Source organism: Salvia hispanica, chromosome 3, assembly GCF_023119035.1.
Source record: "Salvia hispanica cultivar TCC Black 2014 chromosome 3, UniMelb_Shisp_WGS_1.0, whole genome shotgun sequence".
In the NCBI taxonomy this organism is placed as follows: Eukaryota; Viridiplantae; Streptophyta; class Magnoliopsida; order Lamiales; family Lamiaceae; genus Salvia; species Salvia hispanica.
The window spans coordinates 24009886-24028263 of NC_062967.1; the positions used below are offsets into that span (position 1 = coordinate 24009886).

The window sequence follows — 18378 nt, forward strand, 5'->3', positions numbered from 1 at the left end:
GTGTGCTTGCCCTTAGGGAACGGAAGTTTCTTTCCCTTCCCCATAATGCACTCTTCACATTTCTTGATCTCTTTTGCATCACCTGTACTTAGGATCAATCCCTTTCCTAGGAGCTGCCGCAAACCCTTCTGACCAATATGTCCCCGTCTCCTATGCCATACATCAAGATCAAGATGTTGGACTGCATTTGAACCCCCTACAATCACTTCTCCATTCAAGTAATACAAGCTGCCTTTCCTGACTGTACTCATCACCACCTATGACTCCTTGTACACTTTGAGAATTCCTTGTTCAGACATAAAACCAAAACCTCTGCGCTCCAACATACCCAGCGAGATAAGATTTCTTTTAACCTCAGGTATAAATCGAACTTCTCCTAGTACTCTAATGCTCTCATCATGTAATTTCATTCTAATATTACCAATGCCATGAATAGTGCATACTTGGTTATTTCCTAGCAGGACCGATCCTCGAGCAGGCTCTAGTTGTTCGAACCATTCCTTATGAGAGCTGATGTGGAAGCTACACCCTAAATCAAGGATCCGCTCTTCTTCTATATCTCTCTCACCAACGTTCAATATCTCTGTTGGATCAGCCTCTTGGATCACATCAGATGTCCCTTGATTCATACCCTCCTCCTTCTGTTTTCTTTTCCAAGCAAAACAATTTTTCTTAATATGTCCGGGTTTCTTGCAATAGTGGCAGGATCGGGTCTCTTTACCCTCGAATTTCTCCTTCCCTTTATGAGGTTGAGGCTTGGGAAATACATTCTTCCCCTTCGTACTCGATTGCTTGGACTTCTTGACGTTCAAAACTTCCGTTGCAACTTCTTGGCCACCATTTGATTTCTGGAATTCTTTGGTTTTGAGCGCTGATTGCACCTCCACGAAGGTGATGCTCTTCTCTCTGCCATACAACATAGCGTCCTCCAATTGCTCAAAAGATCTTGGCAAAGCGGCGAGTAGGATAATCGTTTTGTCCTCATCATCGAGCTCCACGTCGATGTTTTCCAAATCGTCAACATACTTGTTAAATTGATCCAATTGCTCTCCAATCGATCGATCCTCGCTGAACCTAAACGCGTACAGCCTCTGTTTCAAGTACAGGCGATTGGCTAAAGATTTCACCATGTAGAGCTCTTCCAATTTATTCCAGATCCCAGCTGCCGTCGTCTCTTTCGAGACCTCGCGCAACACCTTGTCGTCAAGACTCAGAATAATCGCGCTGTGTGCCTTTTCCGCGATCTCAACCTGCTTAGCCGAGGGTTCTTCGGCTCCATCTTTATCCGGTGTCAGGGCATCAGCCAATCCATGCTGAATGAGGAGCGCTTTCATCTTCAAGCGCCATAACCCAAAATCATTTTTTCCGGTGAATTTCTCAGCTTCAAACCGTGCCATCGCCATCAACAATCTTCATTCCCACAGACGGCGCCAATTGTAAAGAATTGAAAGTGAAACGAAGAACAACACACAAAGAATTACGTGGTTCGACGTAAATGTCTACATCCACGGGCATAAACGGCTTGAATGATTTTATTTCAAGATAGTATGTAGGGGATACACTATTGAATTATACAGAGAGTATCACAAAAGAACACCACACACTTGGCTTCTCTAATCTCTCTGAACTCACGAAGAAAACTCTTCCAGATGATCTCTCTACCAAGTGAGCTCCTCACTCTCTTCTTTTGTATCATCTACTTGAGCTAAACCGTTAGCTCCAAATCAGTTACAAAATGTTAGCTATGAACGTTACAACCAATTTATTCTCCAATTTATTATGCTTTTCCAATATTGCATATGTAGTCCCTCATAGTTTAAATATTTCCATGGACACCCCTCACTACAAAAATACTTCCACACAACCTTAGACTTTGATGTAATATTGTTGGAGGGACTTTTGCACTTTTTATACCTTTTTTAGTCCAAAATACCCTTCGGTCCTTTAGAGCATCTCCAAGGGGAGAGGTAAATGGAGAAGTAAAGTTAGATAACTACCATATTTACCTTTTTTGCATGAAAAATAATTCTCCAAGTGGAGAGGTATTTGAGAAAGTATTATACCTTTTTTCCCATTTTGAATAGGTATCTTTACCTATCCATCAGTGGAGAGGTAAAATCTTATAACTACCATATTTGCCTTCTTTTCATAAAAAATCATTCTCCAAGGGAGAAGGTATTTGAGAAGGTATTACGCTCTATATTTTTTAATGCATTTTGTAGTATTATTTTATTTTTTAAAAATCATATACCTTTCTATATACCTTTTTTCTTTGGAATGTGTTACTTTTTGAAAGGGTATATTTCACTTTTTGAGAAGGTAAATTGATAATATACCTATTCCATTTACCTTTTCTTGTTGGAGATGCTCTTAGGGGTATTTCAATTTATGATGAGAGGCACTGCTAGCATTTCTTTTTTTTGAATTTGCAGATACATTTCTAAAGTTTCTAGCAATTCCGGTGCAACAGAAGGTCAATTGTGATCGCGGCAGCTGATGCATTCTCAAAAGATTCATTTGTTGCTGGGGGACAAAAAAAAAAGTAAAAAGAAGGTGCTTGGAAAGAGAAAATGTAAAAGAGAGTCAAATAAAAGTAACTGAGTCAAGATTCAAACACGGGTCCAAAATGAAAAACGGACACGACAACTACTACATAGCACTTTTGTGATGTATTCCACAAAGTTATATACGTATTTATTAGAATTTTAATCGGGTATTTAGCCGAATTTTTCATGGGAAACCGAACGGACACCAAGAGTTTAAGTTATCAATTAATCAGTAATGGAATTTATTTAGTTCGATTATCGATTAATTGATAACTGACTGTCGATTACCTGTTCCTTGAAGGGATTGTTAGTGTGGACGCGTCCATGCGACCACCTAATTAATAAATACAAAAACAGATACATTCAAAGAGAACAAACTAAGAAAAAATCAAAAGAAAATACCTAATAATCTGAAATTTATGAAACAAAAATTAGAAAAGCTGTAAAGATTAAGAAAAAAAACTAAAAGCATTTAAAACAGAAAACACTTATGGTTCGTTTGATAGCCGCCCAGAAAACAGCCTGTTTCTGGTCAAACACTTGATGTATGTATCTATTCCCACTTACAGCAGTTACCTTTTTTCTGCCGTGTCAAGAAAAAAAATTCTTTCCAACATTTGTCCTTCTAATGATCTCTATTTCTCTTCTGCATTCTATATTTCTTATCACCACAACTTTCTCCAATGAATCCATAGTTTTCATGTAGGGAGATTTCACTGGTTATTTTGCTATGAAGTTACATTGAAATATTTGGAATTTGTTTGACAAAAAAAACGTGGGACCGCTGCACGTGATAGCCCAAAATGTCGCCAGCGTTGTAGTTCGTTGAATTGTGATTATTTTTCATCAGATTCGCGAATGAGAAAATCGACAAAGAAAGGAAATAACTTACTAATATCTAAGGCGGATCTTGAAGATGAAGCTGCAATTGGTGAAAATCAATAGCCATTTGAAGGCTGTTAAGATTTGAAGAGGTGAAGCAGCTAAAAATTTCTTTTTTAATCACATGGGTTATGATTTTGATTTTTTAGGGGCTATTGATGGGAGTGCGAAGAACTTTGATAAGGTTTTTTTGCTGCTATTGATTCAGTTGAGGATGAATTCTGAATAAAAAAATTTGGCTGCCATTGATGACAGTGGGCAGGTTTTAAGGTCGTTGCAAAGAAATGAACATTAATGAGATTAAAAATATAAAATGGGTGCAAATGTAATTCTAATTGACACATCATGTTTCTGGGTTAATCTCAGCAGCGTAACAAACATACAAGTAAGAAAATAATTTCTGATCAATTATCTTGATTATTTTCTTATATGCTATTTTCTCGACATGGGTATCAAACACTTAATAAAGTGAAAAGAGATTATTATGAGTGTCACTATGAATGCAACTGGGAGTCGAACTTGGATGAATAAAATGGGTAGGAGTGCATAACAATGTTATCGATTTTTGGGGTACAATTTACCCCTTTGTTCTTTAGTGGTTCCGCTGGTAGGAAGACTGGATATCAACAAACATGGTGAGGTAGATCAGTCTGCCTCGTCAGCTATGGTACCCAATGAAATAGTACCTAATGTTCTTGAGCGTGTCGACGGTGATGAACTGACATTGGCGTTTGACTCACCGAAGAATCCATATGGGGATATGGCCTAGAATCCTTCATCTCGAAGAAGGTATGTCTTAGCAAACATCAACTACACTTGGTGCATCAACCACACAGACGACTCCCGAGGCACACTGGCTTGGAAATGTCAAGACCAACGATTAGCAGCTTGGCTATTGTCTTCTTTATCAGAGGCATCTTTCATCCAAGGGTTGAAAACCACAAACGATATCTGAAAAGCTTTGCACACTAATTATGCTAGCCACTCGAAGGCCATCTAAAACAACTTCAAAACATCAAGAAAGCAAATATGTCAATGAATTTAAGGAATATCTCAACAAGATGAAATCTTATATAGATTTTCTGGGATTAGATGGATCAAATTCCTTTTACTATAGGTGGACTATCACTAGCATACAACTCTATTTTGGTTTCAAGGTGTGAGCCTTGGTTAGTGTAGGAAGTGAGTTCACTTTAATTAAACTTTTGAGTCAAGATTTAGTGAAGAAATAACATTTGGTAGCATGGAGGGAACTAGTAATATGTACTATCAGAGCATTTATATTGAGAGTAGTTTAGGATATTTTTATACACAATATAGTACTCTGAAAAATGAATTATTGAGGACAAGTGAAAATTAGATTTCTAAATGCAAAACAAACAGAGGTGTGCTTCGGCACTGCAACTTTTCTTTCTTTCTTGCTATCTATGTGCTTTAGCTTTCTCTAACCCACTTTCTATTCTAATTTTTTATGTTTTGCATTATATTTGAACATTACCTAACCTATTTATAGATATTCAAAGATGAAAAGTGGTCAACTATTGCTAGGTAAAGTACGTAATTTCTCTACGTCACTTTCTCTTATCATTCTTGAAATCATTTCCTTAATTATTAAGACATCAAATACAAGTCACTAGCTTCACCACATGATTATGTAGTGTGATTGTGACCTCTTTTCTATTCATGAAGAAACTCCCAACAAAAGCTTTAGGATGATGCTTGCTTCACTTCCAACTTGAGCTATTCTTTACTTTGAAGTTTTTTCATTGAGTTTAATAAAATCAACATAGTTCCGTGACTTAATAAGTTTTTTAGTTTTCTTCCTGCGTTTGTTTTCAGCTTTAGTTTCCAAGATAATTCAAAACAATTAAATTACTTTAGTTTCAAATCGTTTTAGTTAAATTGTTTCAGTGTATGTTCTGATCATGTTCTATTGCAATTAGAAGTAATTTTAGGGAATTTTATTACTCCCTCTTGGTCCCCATTAAATATCTCATATTTCACTGGTGCAAGGTTTAATAAATTGTTTGACTTTATTAGTAAAAGTAGATAGAAAAAATTAGTTGAATGTGAGTTTTACTTTTATATATTAGTTTTATAATAAAATGTGAGTGAAAATGAGTTAGTAGAATGTATGATCTAGTGAAATAAGACATTTATTAAGGAATGTTCAAATTAATAAGAAAATTTGAGACGTTTAATGGAGACCGGAGAAAGTAATTGTTTGTTTGTATATTGATGCTTATATTTCATACCTCAAAATTCACCACACGAGGCTGCAGGGTTTTTAAGGTCATGTTACCTATGTCTTGAATCATCTCCAAACACTCCAATATAGAGAGAGAAGAAGATGAGAAATATTCACAGACCCAAATTTTTGGATAATCCGATTTTAAGTGGCAATTGGACATAATCCATCAAATACTCTATCTGTGTCATTAGAAATGAAACGTTTTCCTTTTAAGTTTGTCTCATTAAAAATGAAACGTTTCCTAAAATGGAAATATCTACATCTCTACTTTTTCATCTATCTTACTTTACTCTTTCTTCATTAACTCACAAAACAACACTATATAAAAACTCGTGTCGATTCTCAAATGTTGCATATTTAATGGGACGGAGGGAATATTTGGATTCACAAACATATTTAACTAGATATTTGTAATTTTACTAATACCCTATTGAATATGGTCATTATCTATATACCCCGTAACAAATAGGTCAACATCAATAACGATGAAGATTGGAGAGAGGTGCATTTAAAATTAATACGTATTGACTAAAGCAATAATGAAACAATACGTTAGATACTTAGACGCCATTAATCCACCGATCACCTTGAATGAAATTTGCGAGAGAATAAGACGCAACATGCTCCGCCGGAATCCGGCTACTCCACCGTACTCTTCCCGATGTGTCCGATCCGGCACCGGCATTCTTGTACTCTCCATAGTACAAAGTCTCCAACGCAAAATCCCCGTCCCACGGCATCCATCCATCTGACGTAACAATATCCTCCAATTCACACGAGATAAAAACAGTCCTTGAGTAGGCCTTCCATGGCCTACCCAAGAAATTAGTGTGCACCTTTGGATTTTGGCGGAACAGAGCCAAATAGGCCTCTGTTCCATTGACCACGCAATTTTGGAAGACGAACCCTGTTGACATGGCAGGGTCCGTCCTCCCGTGGGCCGTGACAGCATTTTTCTCGCCTTTCTCAGGGTTCTGCTGACGCGGAGCAACGAGGATGTGGCAGTCCTCGAAGAATGCGGCTGCGTTACCAAAGATGAAGTCGACGTTCCCTTGGATGCGGCAGGATTTGTAGTACTGCCGCATGCCATGTGGGTACAGAGTGTCTTGATTGCCGAGGAATTCGCAATTTTCGATAATGGAGCGGTCGCTGTCTGATCGGAATGCCACAGCTTGATAAGTTTTCGGGCCAGCCGTGTTTTGGAAGGTTATGTTACTTGCCATGAATCCATCTCCAAGAATTCCTGTAGAGAAGACGCAAGGAGAGGCTTACAAATTTTCACAAACCTTAATTTTTGGATAGTTCAATTTTAAAAACAATCGATCAAATATTTGGATGCAACATATTCACTAGATAATTGTAATTTTATAATATCCAATCCCAATCATTATCTGTACATGTAATAGGTCAAGATCAGTGACTACGAATGTGATGCATTGCTTATGGATAACGTCACCATCCCTCAATTAGTCAATTATTGTTAAACGGTTCAAATTTATGATAAAATATTTGGAATCCAACATATGTAAAGAAACTTAATTTAAACATACCAACAGTAGCAGACCGAAATGTTGACACCCCGGGCTGGCCAACATTCTTTGACCCGGTAATGACGGTTTTGCCCATCCCATCTCCTAAGAAAACCACATTCCTCTTATCCAATCCCACCACAACCGTCTCCTCATAAACCCCGGTTTTTATCCATACCACGAACCGCTTATCCGAACCGGAAGGCGCGTTGTCGACCGCCTTCTGCACCGTGTCGTAGTGGCACCCGCCTCCGTCCTTGCACACCACCACGTCAGCCTGCAACCCCCGAGGCACGCCAGCACCCGAAAAGGATTTAGACCGGGAAACCGGTTCCCAGAAGCCATCCCGCTCGGTCCGGACCGGGCCCCAAGAACCGGTTTTCTCATCATACAAATCATAGTTCACCAGCATCGCCAGAGTGTGGCCGCCCCCACTGATCGGAGTAGAATTGAAGAACGGCGTCGTTTCATTGGCATTCGACGTTTCATTGATGAGCTCCGTCCAGCAGTCGTACTTGGCCCCAAGCGAGCTGCTCATCCACGCCCGCGCCTCCTTGGTCTGGCGGCGGCGCAGAGCCCCGAAGACGAGATCGGCGCGGTACAAGCTGGAATCCACTCCTTCAAGACAGTTTTGGGCTTTGACGGTGCGGTTGGGGTCGTTGAGGATGTCTTGGACTAAGACGCGGCCCTTTTCGAGTTCGCCGGAGATGAGGTGGAGCGATGATTGGATGAGCTGCAACGCGGTGGCGTTGGGAGGCACGTGAGTGAAGCGGGAGAGCCAGTCTTCGCATTCGGGAGGGTCACGTGAGGCTGTGCAGGCGTCGTGGATTATGCTACACGAGGAGTGCTGGGCGATGAGGACAAAGAGGAGACTTATTAGAGAGAGAAATGCTGCCATTGGAATTGAATGAGTTTGTTATTATTCCATCTTCATATTCTGATTATATAGGTTTGGCTGTTTGCTAATGATAAATTCATAATACTCAAGATGGAAACTTTGGAGTATAGTCTTTGTACAATCTTGGAAAATATAATTAAGCAAACGCGTCATAATGTCTATACATGGAGTATATGGAAATTAAGGTCAGTTTGACTCTTCAAATTTGCCAATTTGTTCAACGCGTAAATTTTCTGGTCAAAATTACATTAATTAGTACTCCCTTCCCTCTGTCTTCAAATACAAATTTTATTTATCCATTTTAGATATGAATAAAATACTGGTTTATAATTACTGTAAATGACAAAAAGGTCGCATATTCCACTAATTCAATTCATTCATAATAATCATTTAAGATTACGAAGTGGAGAATAATCAAAATATGGTGTTGTGCCAAAATAGGACAGGTCGACAGCATTTGATTTTTTTGGATGATTATTATACTGCATTTTTGGTTTCATTGGATGTTTTATTTTTCCTATTTTTTTCGGTTTTTATTACTCTCGTTTAATTGGTCGGCTATTAAGTGAATTCTCTCCATAGTTAAAATAAAATTATGAGAATCATAGTTACAATTTAATAATGCTATTCACTTTGACTTACTATTTACAATAAATGTATAGGTGTGTTTTATACAGAAAAGTATAACAAAAATATACTCCCTCCGTCCTGCTTTAGCAGTCCCATTGACTTTTCTGCGCTCGTTTTATAAAAATGATAATAAATAGTTAAAATGGAGAAATAATAAAGTAAAAAAAAGAATAATGTAGAGAAGAGTCTTATCCACATTATTCTCATTTTTATTTTATTATTTCTCCACTTTAACTATTTATTATCATTTTTACAAAACGAGTGCAGAAAAGTCAATGGGACTGCTAAAGCGGGACGGAGGGAGTATATATTTTGAATTTAATTAGCCAACAAAATGGAGTAGTAATATTTTTTTGAAGTATAAAGTTTTATATTTTTTCGTAAAACATACTCCTTCCATCCCAAAGTAATTGAGTCGTATTCCTTTTAGGGGTTGTCTTAAAGTAGTTGAATCATTTTCATTTTTGGCAAAACTTTATATTTTCTCATACTCACTATTTTTTCATCTCTCTTACTTTACTCTCTCGATTTTAATCCTTAATAAATTAATTTTTTAAATCTCGTGTTCACAAGGAATGTCCAACTATCTTAGAACAAAGAGAGTATAATTTAATTTTTTCAATAAAACTTTGGCCAATAGAAATCTATATAAGAGTTTTGTGAATTTTTATACGCGCAAGCAGTGGCGGAACCAGCGTAGGACAAGCCCCCGCGCCAGCAGGGGCTTGGCCGGTTCCTGATCACTAAATATCACCGGAAACTTTAAGGGCGCCGCCAGTTGCAGAAGCTCCGTGAAGTGCCGAGGAAGAAGAAAGTTACAGATTTAGGTTTTTTGATATTGGGCTGTAACTTCAAAATAGAATTAATTGGCCCGTTTTTAATATTAGCCCAGCTATTAAATAATACTCATACTCCTATTTAATTCTTGGACCAACATCTCACTTCTCTTTTTGACAGATAACTACTCATTTATTAGTATTTTTTTTTTCAAGAAGTAGTACTACTGATATTTTGATTGATCAAATCGAAGCCATTAGTTTTATTAACTCTAACTCATATATTTAATTCCTTTTCCATTAATTTGCCTACAAAATTATACTATCAATTTGTTAATTCTAATTCATGTACTATCAATATGTATGGTGTATGAATTTATAATTCCTTGTACCATCAATAATTAATATATTTATTATGTATATTACTCCTTATTAGATTATGTTCTCTTTATTTTGATTTATTTACTTTATTTAAATGTAATATATTAATTACTAATGAGAGCAAGAGTTTAGGGATATGATTTAATATGAAAAAATGGTAATATTTCATAAATTTATAATTTTTATAGTTTTATTTTGAATTATTATATTTTTTTATATCTAAGTGTCCTAGAATTTTGGCGTATGATTTAACTTGAAAAAATGTTCTCTTTAACTTTTGTAAAAAGGTTATATGTAAGAGTAAATATTAGTACTAGTATAATATATTACTACCTCCTTCCACTAAAATTCGTCCCACTCTGACCCGGCACGGGTTTTAAGAAAGGTAATGGAAAGTGAGTTGAAAAAATTAGTAGATTGTGGGTCCTACTTTTATATTAGTTTTATAATAAAAAAATGAGTTGGAATGAGTTAGTGGAATATGGGGCCCATTACCAAAAATGATAAAAGTGAAATGGGACAAATTTTGGGGGACGGACGGAAATGAAAAACTGGAACAAATTTTGGTGGACGGAGGTAGTATCATTTTTTAAATTATTTTATTATTATTAATATTTCAGCACCAACTTGTTTGTATTTCTGGTTCCGCCACTGCGCGCAAGAGTTAGTGAGAATTTAAATTAAAGAAGATTCGATATTAAAGAAGAAAGGTTGAAGAAGATTGAAGCAGGAAAAGTGCAAAAATAAGAACTTTGTTACTAGGAGGAGAAAAAAAATAAAAATGAAGGCGATGGAAAGGAAGAAAGGTAGAAGTGTCAAATAAAAGTAACTGAGCCAAGATTTGAAAGCAAGACTAAATGGTCAAAGGCAATGCAACCAATTAACTTCATTCACTTTTCAAGAGAAATGCTCAAGCTGAATGCGCAGTAAACAAAACAATCGACAATAAACAAACGAACAAAATAAAAAAAGACAACCAAAAATCATGCAAACCCCCCATTTACCTGTCACTGAATTAATAAACCATTAAGCTAAGCAAATAAACACTACAAGTCAGCAGCAACCCGACCACGACCAGCAAACTGCCTTCCTCCACTTGAAAAGCCACACCACCAGCTCAACCAAGAACAAGACACCAACAACAGAAAAACAGACACTGAAGGAATGAAAGAGAGAAAAAGAAACAAACCGTAACAGAGAACCCCTCAATTAACTTCATTCACTTATGTCTATGAGATATATTTATCAGAGTTATTAAATTTGAAAAAAAATTTAACCGATTTTTAGGTTATTCACTACAAAAATACTTACTACTGTACTTTAAGAATACAAAAATTGAGACGCAATTATTTAGATTAGAATTTTTTTAAAAATAATAATAATTTATAACGAAAAAAAAAATAGTTTCTAAACGAAGGATAAATTAACTAATTTTTTTTTATTGTTTAGGACTCTTCGAACGGAAGCGTCTTAAAAAACCATTATAATTGTATTTAATATTTAGAAACATAGATACCTCCTTAACTATATTGAAAAAAATATCCTTAGTGAATTTTATTTTTTAGCGATTATTGTTATTGACTATAACTGATATTCATTCTAGGAAATCGAACTGACACCGAAAATTTTAGTAATCTGTAACTATCAGTTATCTGGTGTGGATGGGTAACCATTAGACATAGTGAAAATATAAATATAAAGTTCGCACATTGTTTTTACAGCTTTTATCATTCGTGTGCAAAACAAATACCCTCAAAATTCTAAGTAGGAGTATTAAGATATTAGTAACTATTTTTTCATATATATACTCTTTATAAGTAGACTGCGTATAAGTCTCTAACATTTTGGGTCGTGACAACATACCTTTAACAAAAAAAATTGCACCAGAGGACCAAATGCAATGCATTGAGCCACTCTTCGGAAGAAAATGTCAAAATGGCTTGAAGGATATTTTATGGCAATACCTAAATTCGCTCACATATGAATTCTATCATATTTCTTTCAGTAACTTCTTATGTGATTTCCTAATAAGTTCATCAGGTACTTCATAGTAGGTGATTAAAGTTTTGTCATTATTTGCACAGAAAACATTTCTCATATCCATCTATTTCGAGTTAGTGGTAACAATATACTAGTTGTATCATGTACTACTTTCGTCTCACAATAAGAGTTACATTTCACTTTTACCATAAATGGTAAGTAGACCCCACATTCCACCAACCAATTTTACTCACATTTTATTATAAAACTAATATATATAAGTGGGACGCTGGGACTCATAATCCACTAACTTATTCAACCTACTTTTTTGTACATTTCTTAAAATTCGTGACCACACTAAATGTGATACTTAATGTGGGACAGAGTTAGTATGATTTTTAATTTTTTATTGAGAAACAATAAAAACATGGAAAAGTGAAGTTATTTATGCAATAAAATCTGAATCTATAGTACATATAATAACAAATATTTCACATTTGGTTAAATGATATAGTAATTATTTTCATAAAAACACTAACGTTTAAAATATTATTTCATTATATATTATCAAGCTAATTTGTTACTCTAGGCTTAACTTTAAAATGATTTTTATGATTGGTATTTTACCAAGAATTTTAATTTAGCTCAAACTGAAATTTTTAGCCCCATATGAAAATTCAATCTCAAGATAGAAATTCGCATAGTTTGTTGTCATTCATGATAAAATTGAAACATGAATAATATTTAAAAATATTCAAGCATGTGATATTAGCTATTTAGTCATTTGATAAATTTTTTTTATCAATAATAGTATTTGAAATTAAGAGAATGTAAATTTATAAATTAATATCGCAAAATTAGGATATTTTCATAAAAAAAATAAAATTGCACCATAAATCACAGTAAAAATAAAGAAAATTTAGGTAAAATAGAAACACGGAAAAAATAACAGAAAATGAGTTTTATAAGGAAGAAAGGGTCTCATACTATTATTTTTATACTACCTCCATCCCACATTACGTGTCACATTTAGCGTGGGTACGGATTTTAAGAAATGTAAAGAAAAGTGGGTTGAATAAGTTAGTGGATTATGAGTCTCACTTATATATATTAGTTTTATAATAAAATATGAGTATAATTGGTTGGTGAAATGTGGGGTCTACTTATCATTTATGGTAAAAGTGAAATGTGACTCTTATTATATAATTTGATTAGTAATACTCCCTCTGTCCCGCTAGAAATGAAATGTTTTCCTTTTTCTTAAAATAGAAATAACTTTATCTCTACTTTTCTCTCTCTCTTACTTTATTCTCTCTTCTTTAACTCACAAAACAACACTACATAAAATCTTGTACCGAAAAGCAAACGTTTCATATTTATTGGGGCGGAAGGAGTATAATATATATACCCATTAAAAGAAAAAAATGCGCTAGGTTAGATTAATACAAATTAATTAATAATTATAATTGAGCTTTGATTGAATTATTTCATGCAATAGGTAATGAGCCCATGGCCAAGGGCCCATATAGCAAATTAATCTACTTATGCTTTTCAGTGAAGTGGGACAAAGAAAACCCACATCATATAAAGTTCTTTTTAGCTTTCTACTGTACAAATGTTTATATCAAAATTGTTCCGTACCATAATATGCATGGACTACGTACGATAGCACTGAATTCAACCAATATAACAAAGTAAGTAGTACTAGTTTATTAGTACTTTATTAGTATTTGTTTTCAGTTGCTCAATTTACATAATTGAATATGCATCTTGATCAATATTCATATTTATTTTTCTGCTGCGCTTTCATTAGATAAGAGACGAATTTTTAACATTAATATCATATTAAATCCTTTTACATCCATTATCTTTAACACGACTTTAGGATGGGGAAATAATAGATAATTGTCAAATGTCAAGATATTTGGATATTACTACTTGTTACTAGGGTTGGCAAAACTTGACTACAAAGGCGTTTATATTTCGAAATGCTTCCTCCATCCCCCATTAATTGACACCAATTTCATTTTTCGGCTGTCCCAATTAATTGACCCTCTTACTATTTTTGGTAATCGACCTCACATAACCACATTCCACTAAATCATCTCACTCACAGTATAAAATTAACATATAAAAGTAGGACTCATATTTTCATTTTTCACTGCATTTCTTATAATCCGTGTCATGTCAAATGGTGTCAATTAACGGTGGACGGAGTGAGTAGTTAAATATGGTTTTTCTAAATTACTACAAGGTTGACAAACCTTGATTTCGTACGTATTGGGAAAAAGGAGTGCAGAATTCAATAGAAATTGGACTTTGAGAACATGACATAATTGTATCATTAAATTTATCATAAATTGTTGTTATAGTATGGTTTGTATAGTTTTGTATGCGCATAAATAAAAATAATACTGAAAAGTGAAAATCCTTATATAGTTGATACTACTACTAGTTTTTTGGTTACCTTTTCTTTAAAAAACCCTTGTAACTGTTAATTTGGAAATATTTTTGCCCGGTAAGTTGTTAGGAGAAATTAGGAATGTACAGGGCGTGGTATTGCTTTCAAAAGGGTATGTCCCATAGAATATTTCTTTATTGCATTTAAAAGATATATAAATTCGTAAAATGAATTTCAAAATAGTGCAATTTGTTCATAAATAAATGAGCTTTGGTTGATTTTATGTTTTTAACTGAACTTTCAAATATATACATATGAATTATTTCTCCCCTGATTTTTTGTTTTAAATTGAAGTTAACGTGTTCTCAGAATGTCAACGTGACAAAATTGAACGATTATTGAAACGACATCGTTTGGGCGCGGATAAGCATAGCTGCGTTTTCATGCAAGGTGAATTATACCACAAAATTAAATGCCAATTCCAATCCTCTCACTCCTATAAATACGGTTATTTCTCCCCACTTAAAATACACAATTCTCAACATACATACATATAGTGTGAATTATTTAAGATGAAGAAGGGTTTGGTTGCGGCCTTGTTCGTGATGGTGGTGCTGCTACATGAGACACGGCGGCCCCACTGCCACCGCCGCCCTGCGACCCGATGAGGATCTCGTCGTGCACATTGCCGATAGTTTTGGGGAGTGCTCCATCGAGGGAATGCTGCAGCAGGCTCAAGGAGCAGGAGCGTTGCTTCTGCGAGTTCATCAGGAACCCAGACTATAAGCAATTCCTGCAATCTCCCAACGCTGCCAAATTAGCCCGTGCCTGCAACGTCACCATTCCCACAAATTGCTGATTTTCTAAATTTCCAAATATAAAACGGATCAAATTTACTTTGATTCCTTCTTTACTACTCCTACTACTATTGGAATGTAATAATTACTATAATTATAATGATAAACTAAATACTACTGGTAATAATAAGTTGTTTTGACGACACTTCCCGATTATATGTATGCTTCTGTCTATGATCTGAAATTCTATGTCCAAAATATGTTCATAGCTTATGGTATAGTACTATAAATTATAAACATACAGGGTGATTATCAGATTAAATAAAGCCCATCAATGTCATAAAACATTAATAATTAAACTACCCTGAATTATTCACAGTTTAATAAAAAAAAGGTTCTCATTAATGTTTTTGACTGCCCGAATGTTGCTTCTATTTTCACGTGCCAAAAACGATGTACGTGATAATTTTACAAACAGTATTTTCATTTCTATCAAAATAGTTCAGTTTTATTAAAATAAGGTAGATGAATACACAAGCATTAAAGGCGGTGACGAATCCAGAATTTTGATTTGGGGGCACGATAAATAATTATATTTTCGAGTTTCATAATCGGTTAATTATCTTTTCTTTCCCATGTCATTGTCTTTTTTGATGCTTCATTATCTTTTATTTGGATGACTTCCACCGTCAAATATAAAAATTCTTATATTTATATATCAGGGATAATTTATTTAAACTTTTGCAAAGTGCGTTATTTTTAATGACAATACATCTTTTGGCTTATTTAATAAAAATTCAATAATTTTAAAAATAATAAAAAAGATATGCATTAGAAATGCAAAAGATAAAAATATGAAATGTGTTACAGAATTAAGATACTTACTTTGCAAAACATTTGGTTAATTATTAAAATAATCTAAATATATTAAAAAGGACAATAAATACATGTAATAAAAACTAAATGCATTACAAAAAAAAAGTTTAAAAATACAAAAAATTGAAAGGAATTAAGCTCGACTGCTCGAGAATAGTGAAAAGATAAGGAAAATAAATATATTAGTAGGAAATTAAAAAAATGTTATATAAGAAAAATTAAAGGCTTTAAATATTTTAATGCATTAGGAATAATAAAAGGTAAAAAAAAGGGGGCAAATCAAAAAGGAGAACAGAAAAATATGAAAAAGCACTCAAGGGGTGTCGAACTTGGGACTAGCAGGAGAAATCCGGAGCATTCAACCGGGCCAATGATATTTATATTTTATTGAATCCTATTAGACCTGCCCAAAGTTTACCGAACCGGTGGTTAAAACCGAAAACGTAACCGTCGGTTACGGTTTCAAACCGAAACCGTCGATTTTTGAACCGTGGTTCGGTTCAGGTTCAAAAATTTTCGAACCGAAACCGTGCCGGAACTGTCGGTTCCGGACGGTTCAAAACCGGAACCGCGAAAAATCGCCGAAAAACCATGAAATCAAGCTGGAACCGCAAAAAAACCGACGGTTCGGAACCGTAAAAAACCGCCGGTTTCGGTTTCGAAACCGGCGGTTTTGGAACCGGAACCGTAACCGTGAAACACCCTCGCGGTTCGGTTCCGGTTCAACAATTTCTAAAACCGGAACCGGCGGTTCCGAAGGTTCCTGAACCGTGGGCACCTCTAAATCCTATATAGTATTATTCCAAATTTTTGGGGGTACAACTGTACCCCCTGCTCCCATGTAGATCCGCCAGTGATTAAAGGCCAGGGACGATGAACGACCTTTCAGTCACGACACTCATCTAGCATGTGACATGCAAACGTGCTACAAAAATAACCGAACTGATAGAGAAAACACATAAATCTTACTTTTTGAAATTAAATTTATTAATAATATAAAAAATCCTTGTAAAACAATGAAACTCTTATTTATAAGTGGCCTAGAAACCCTAGTAATCTAAAAAGAGAAATAGTTAAATAAATTAATATTAAATATTGATAAATTTGGAAAAATAATAAAATTAAACTAAATTTGATAGCAAAATTCTAACGTAAACAACATGGCCTAGTGACGACTTTTATTTTTCAAACCATTTCCCAAATTATGGAAATTAAATTAGTTTGGCAGATTTTGAAAGAGAAAATAATTTTTAGTGTCTTGTTTTCAGGTTGTTAAAGCATGGAACAAATGCTAATACTTTATTGATTAAAGTTTATAGTAATTGAAAATAATTTAAATCGCAAAATATATGGAATTCGTGATTAGATGGACTGAGATTGTTTCCAAACTAATTCTAGTGCTGTTCTTGAAATATTTTATCTATGAAATACTCATCTATTCCAAAACAATAGTTTTATTTTTTTATTTTTTTTTTGGCCTATTCCATATAATTAGTACACTCTATTTTTGCCATGTTTTTATACTCTTATGAGTTGGACTTTATTTTTCATTAGCAATACTCTAATAATTTTTTTCTAATTCCGCAATGAAACTTATTCCATCCTAATTCCCTATTTTTATGATCAAGAGGGAGTAATAAACAAAAGGTGAGGAGATTGAAATTATTGTCCCAATATTGAAAATTAAGAAATTGAAGTCTTTATATACTTTGAAGAGTCAAAATTTGGACGATATGGGCTCTGAAATGCGACCACAAAAATCATAAGAAAAAATGGCCCAACTAAAATAATAAAAGGCCCAGCAGAAAAGTAATAAGTTAAGCCCATTTGACAATTCATCTTCTACATCAATTTTTCTGGTCCCCGGGCGCTGGAGCGCTGGCCAATACTGCGTCTGTCCTTGTGTTTGTTTGATAGGTTTTACAACCCAACTATAATCTTAATTAACGTTCTTCATTTACTTCTTTCATACTTTCATTTATCTCTAAATCACAAGTACGAGAAATGCTTACGTGAGGTTGACACAAGACAATGACGCATTGGATGTTGCTAACATGTTGAGACCATCTAAGTCAAAATGATTTTTTATATGATGGACTAAAGGAGTAAATATTTCACTTAATCTGTTATGGAAACAATAGATATAAAACTTGTCCAGATTTAAATTGGTATGGCCCACCAATTCTTAATTGAAATCTCTGCGTTCAGTGTGTCTAATTTGGATATACTAGTGTTAACACCCGTGCTATACACGGGCCAAACGATTTTAAAAAAATAATGTTGAATAATAAAGAAAAAAAGAGAGAATAACAATGGCGTCTATAATTAGAAAAATGTTTTAATTACAATAAGTATAAATATTTAATAACAATATCAAGAATTAAAAAAGGAAAACGTACTCCTTCGAACTCAATCTAAATAAAAAAAGTTA

The 18378-nt window shown here is 34.4% G+C and overlaps 1 protein-coding gene across 1 annotated transcript; it reads right to left on the reverse strand.

Moving 5' to 3' along the window:
- Window positions 1-6074: 6074 nt before the first annotated feature.
- Window positions 6075-8218, reverse strand: LOC125216392 (probable pectinesterase/pectinesterase inhibitor 51). Its single transcript, XM_048118086.1, has 2 exons — window positions 7230-8218; window positions 6075-6922 (listed from the first exon to the last, which is right to left on the reverse strand). The coding sequence occupies exons 1-2, from the start codon at window positions 8104-8106 to the stop codon at window positions 6240-6242; spliced, it is 1560 nt and encodes a 519-aa protein (XP_047974043.1). The 5' UTR covers window positions 8107-8218; the 3' UTR covers window positions 6075-6239.
- Between the last annotated feature and the right edge of the window lie 10160 nt (window positions 8219-18378).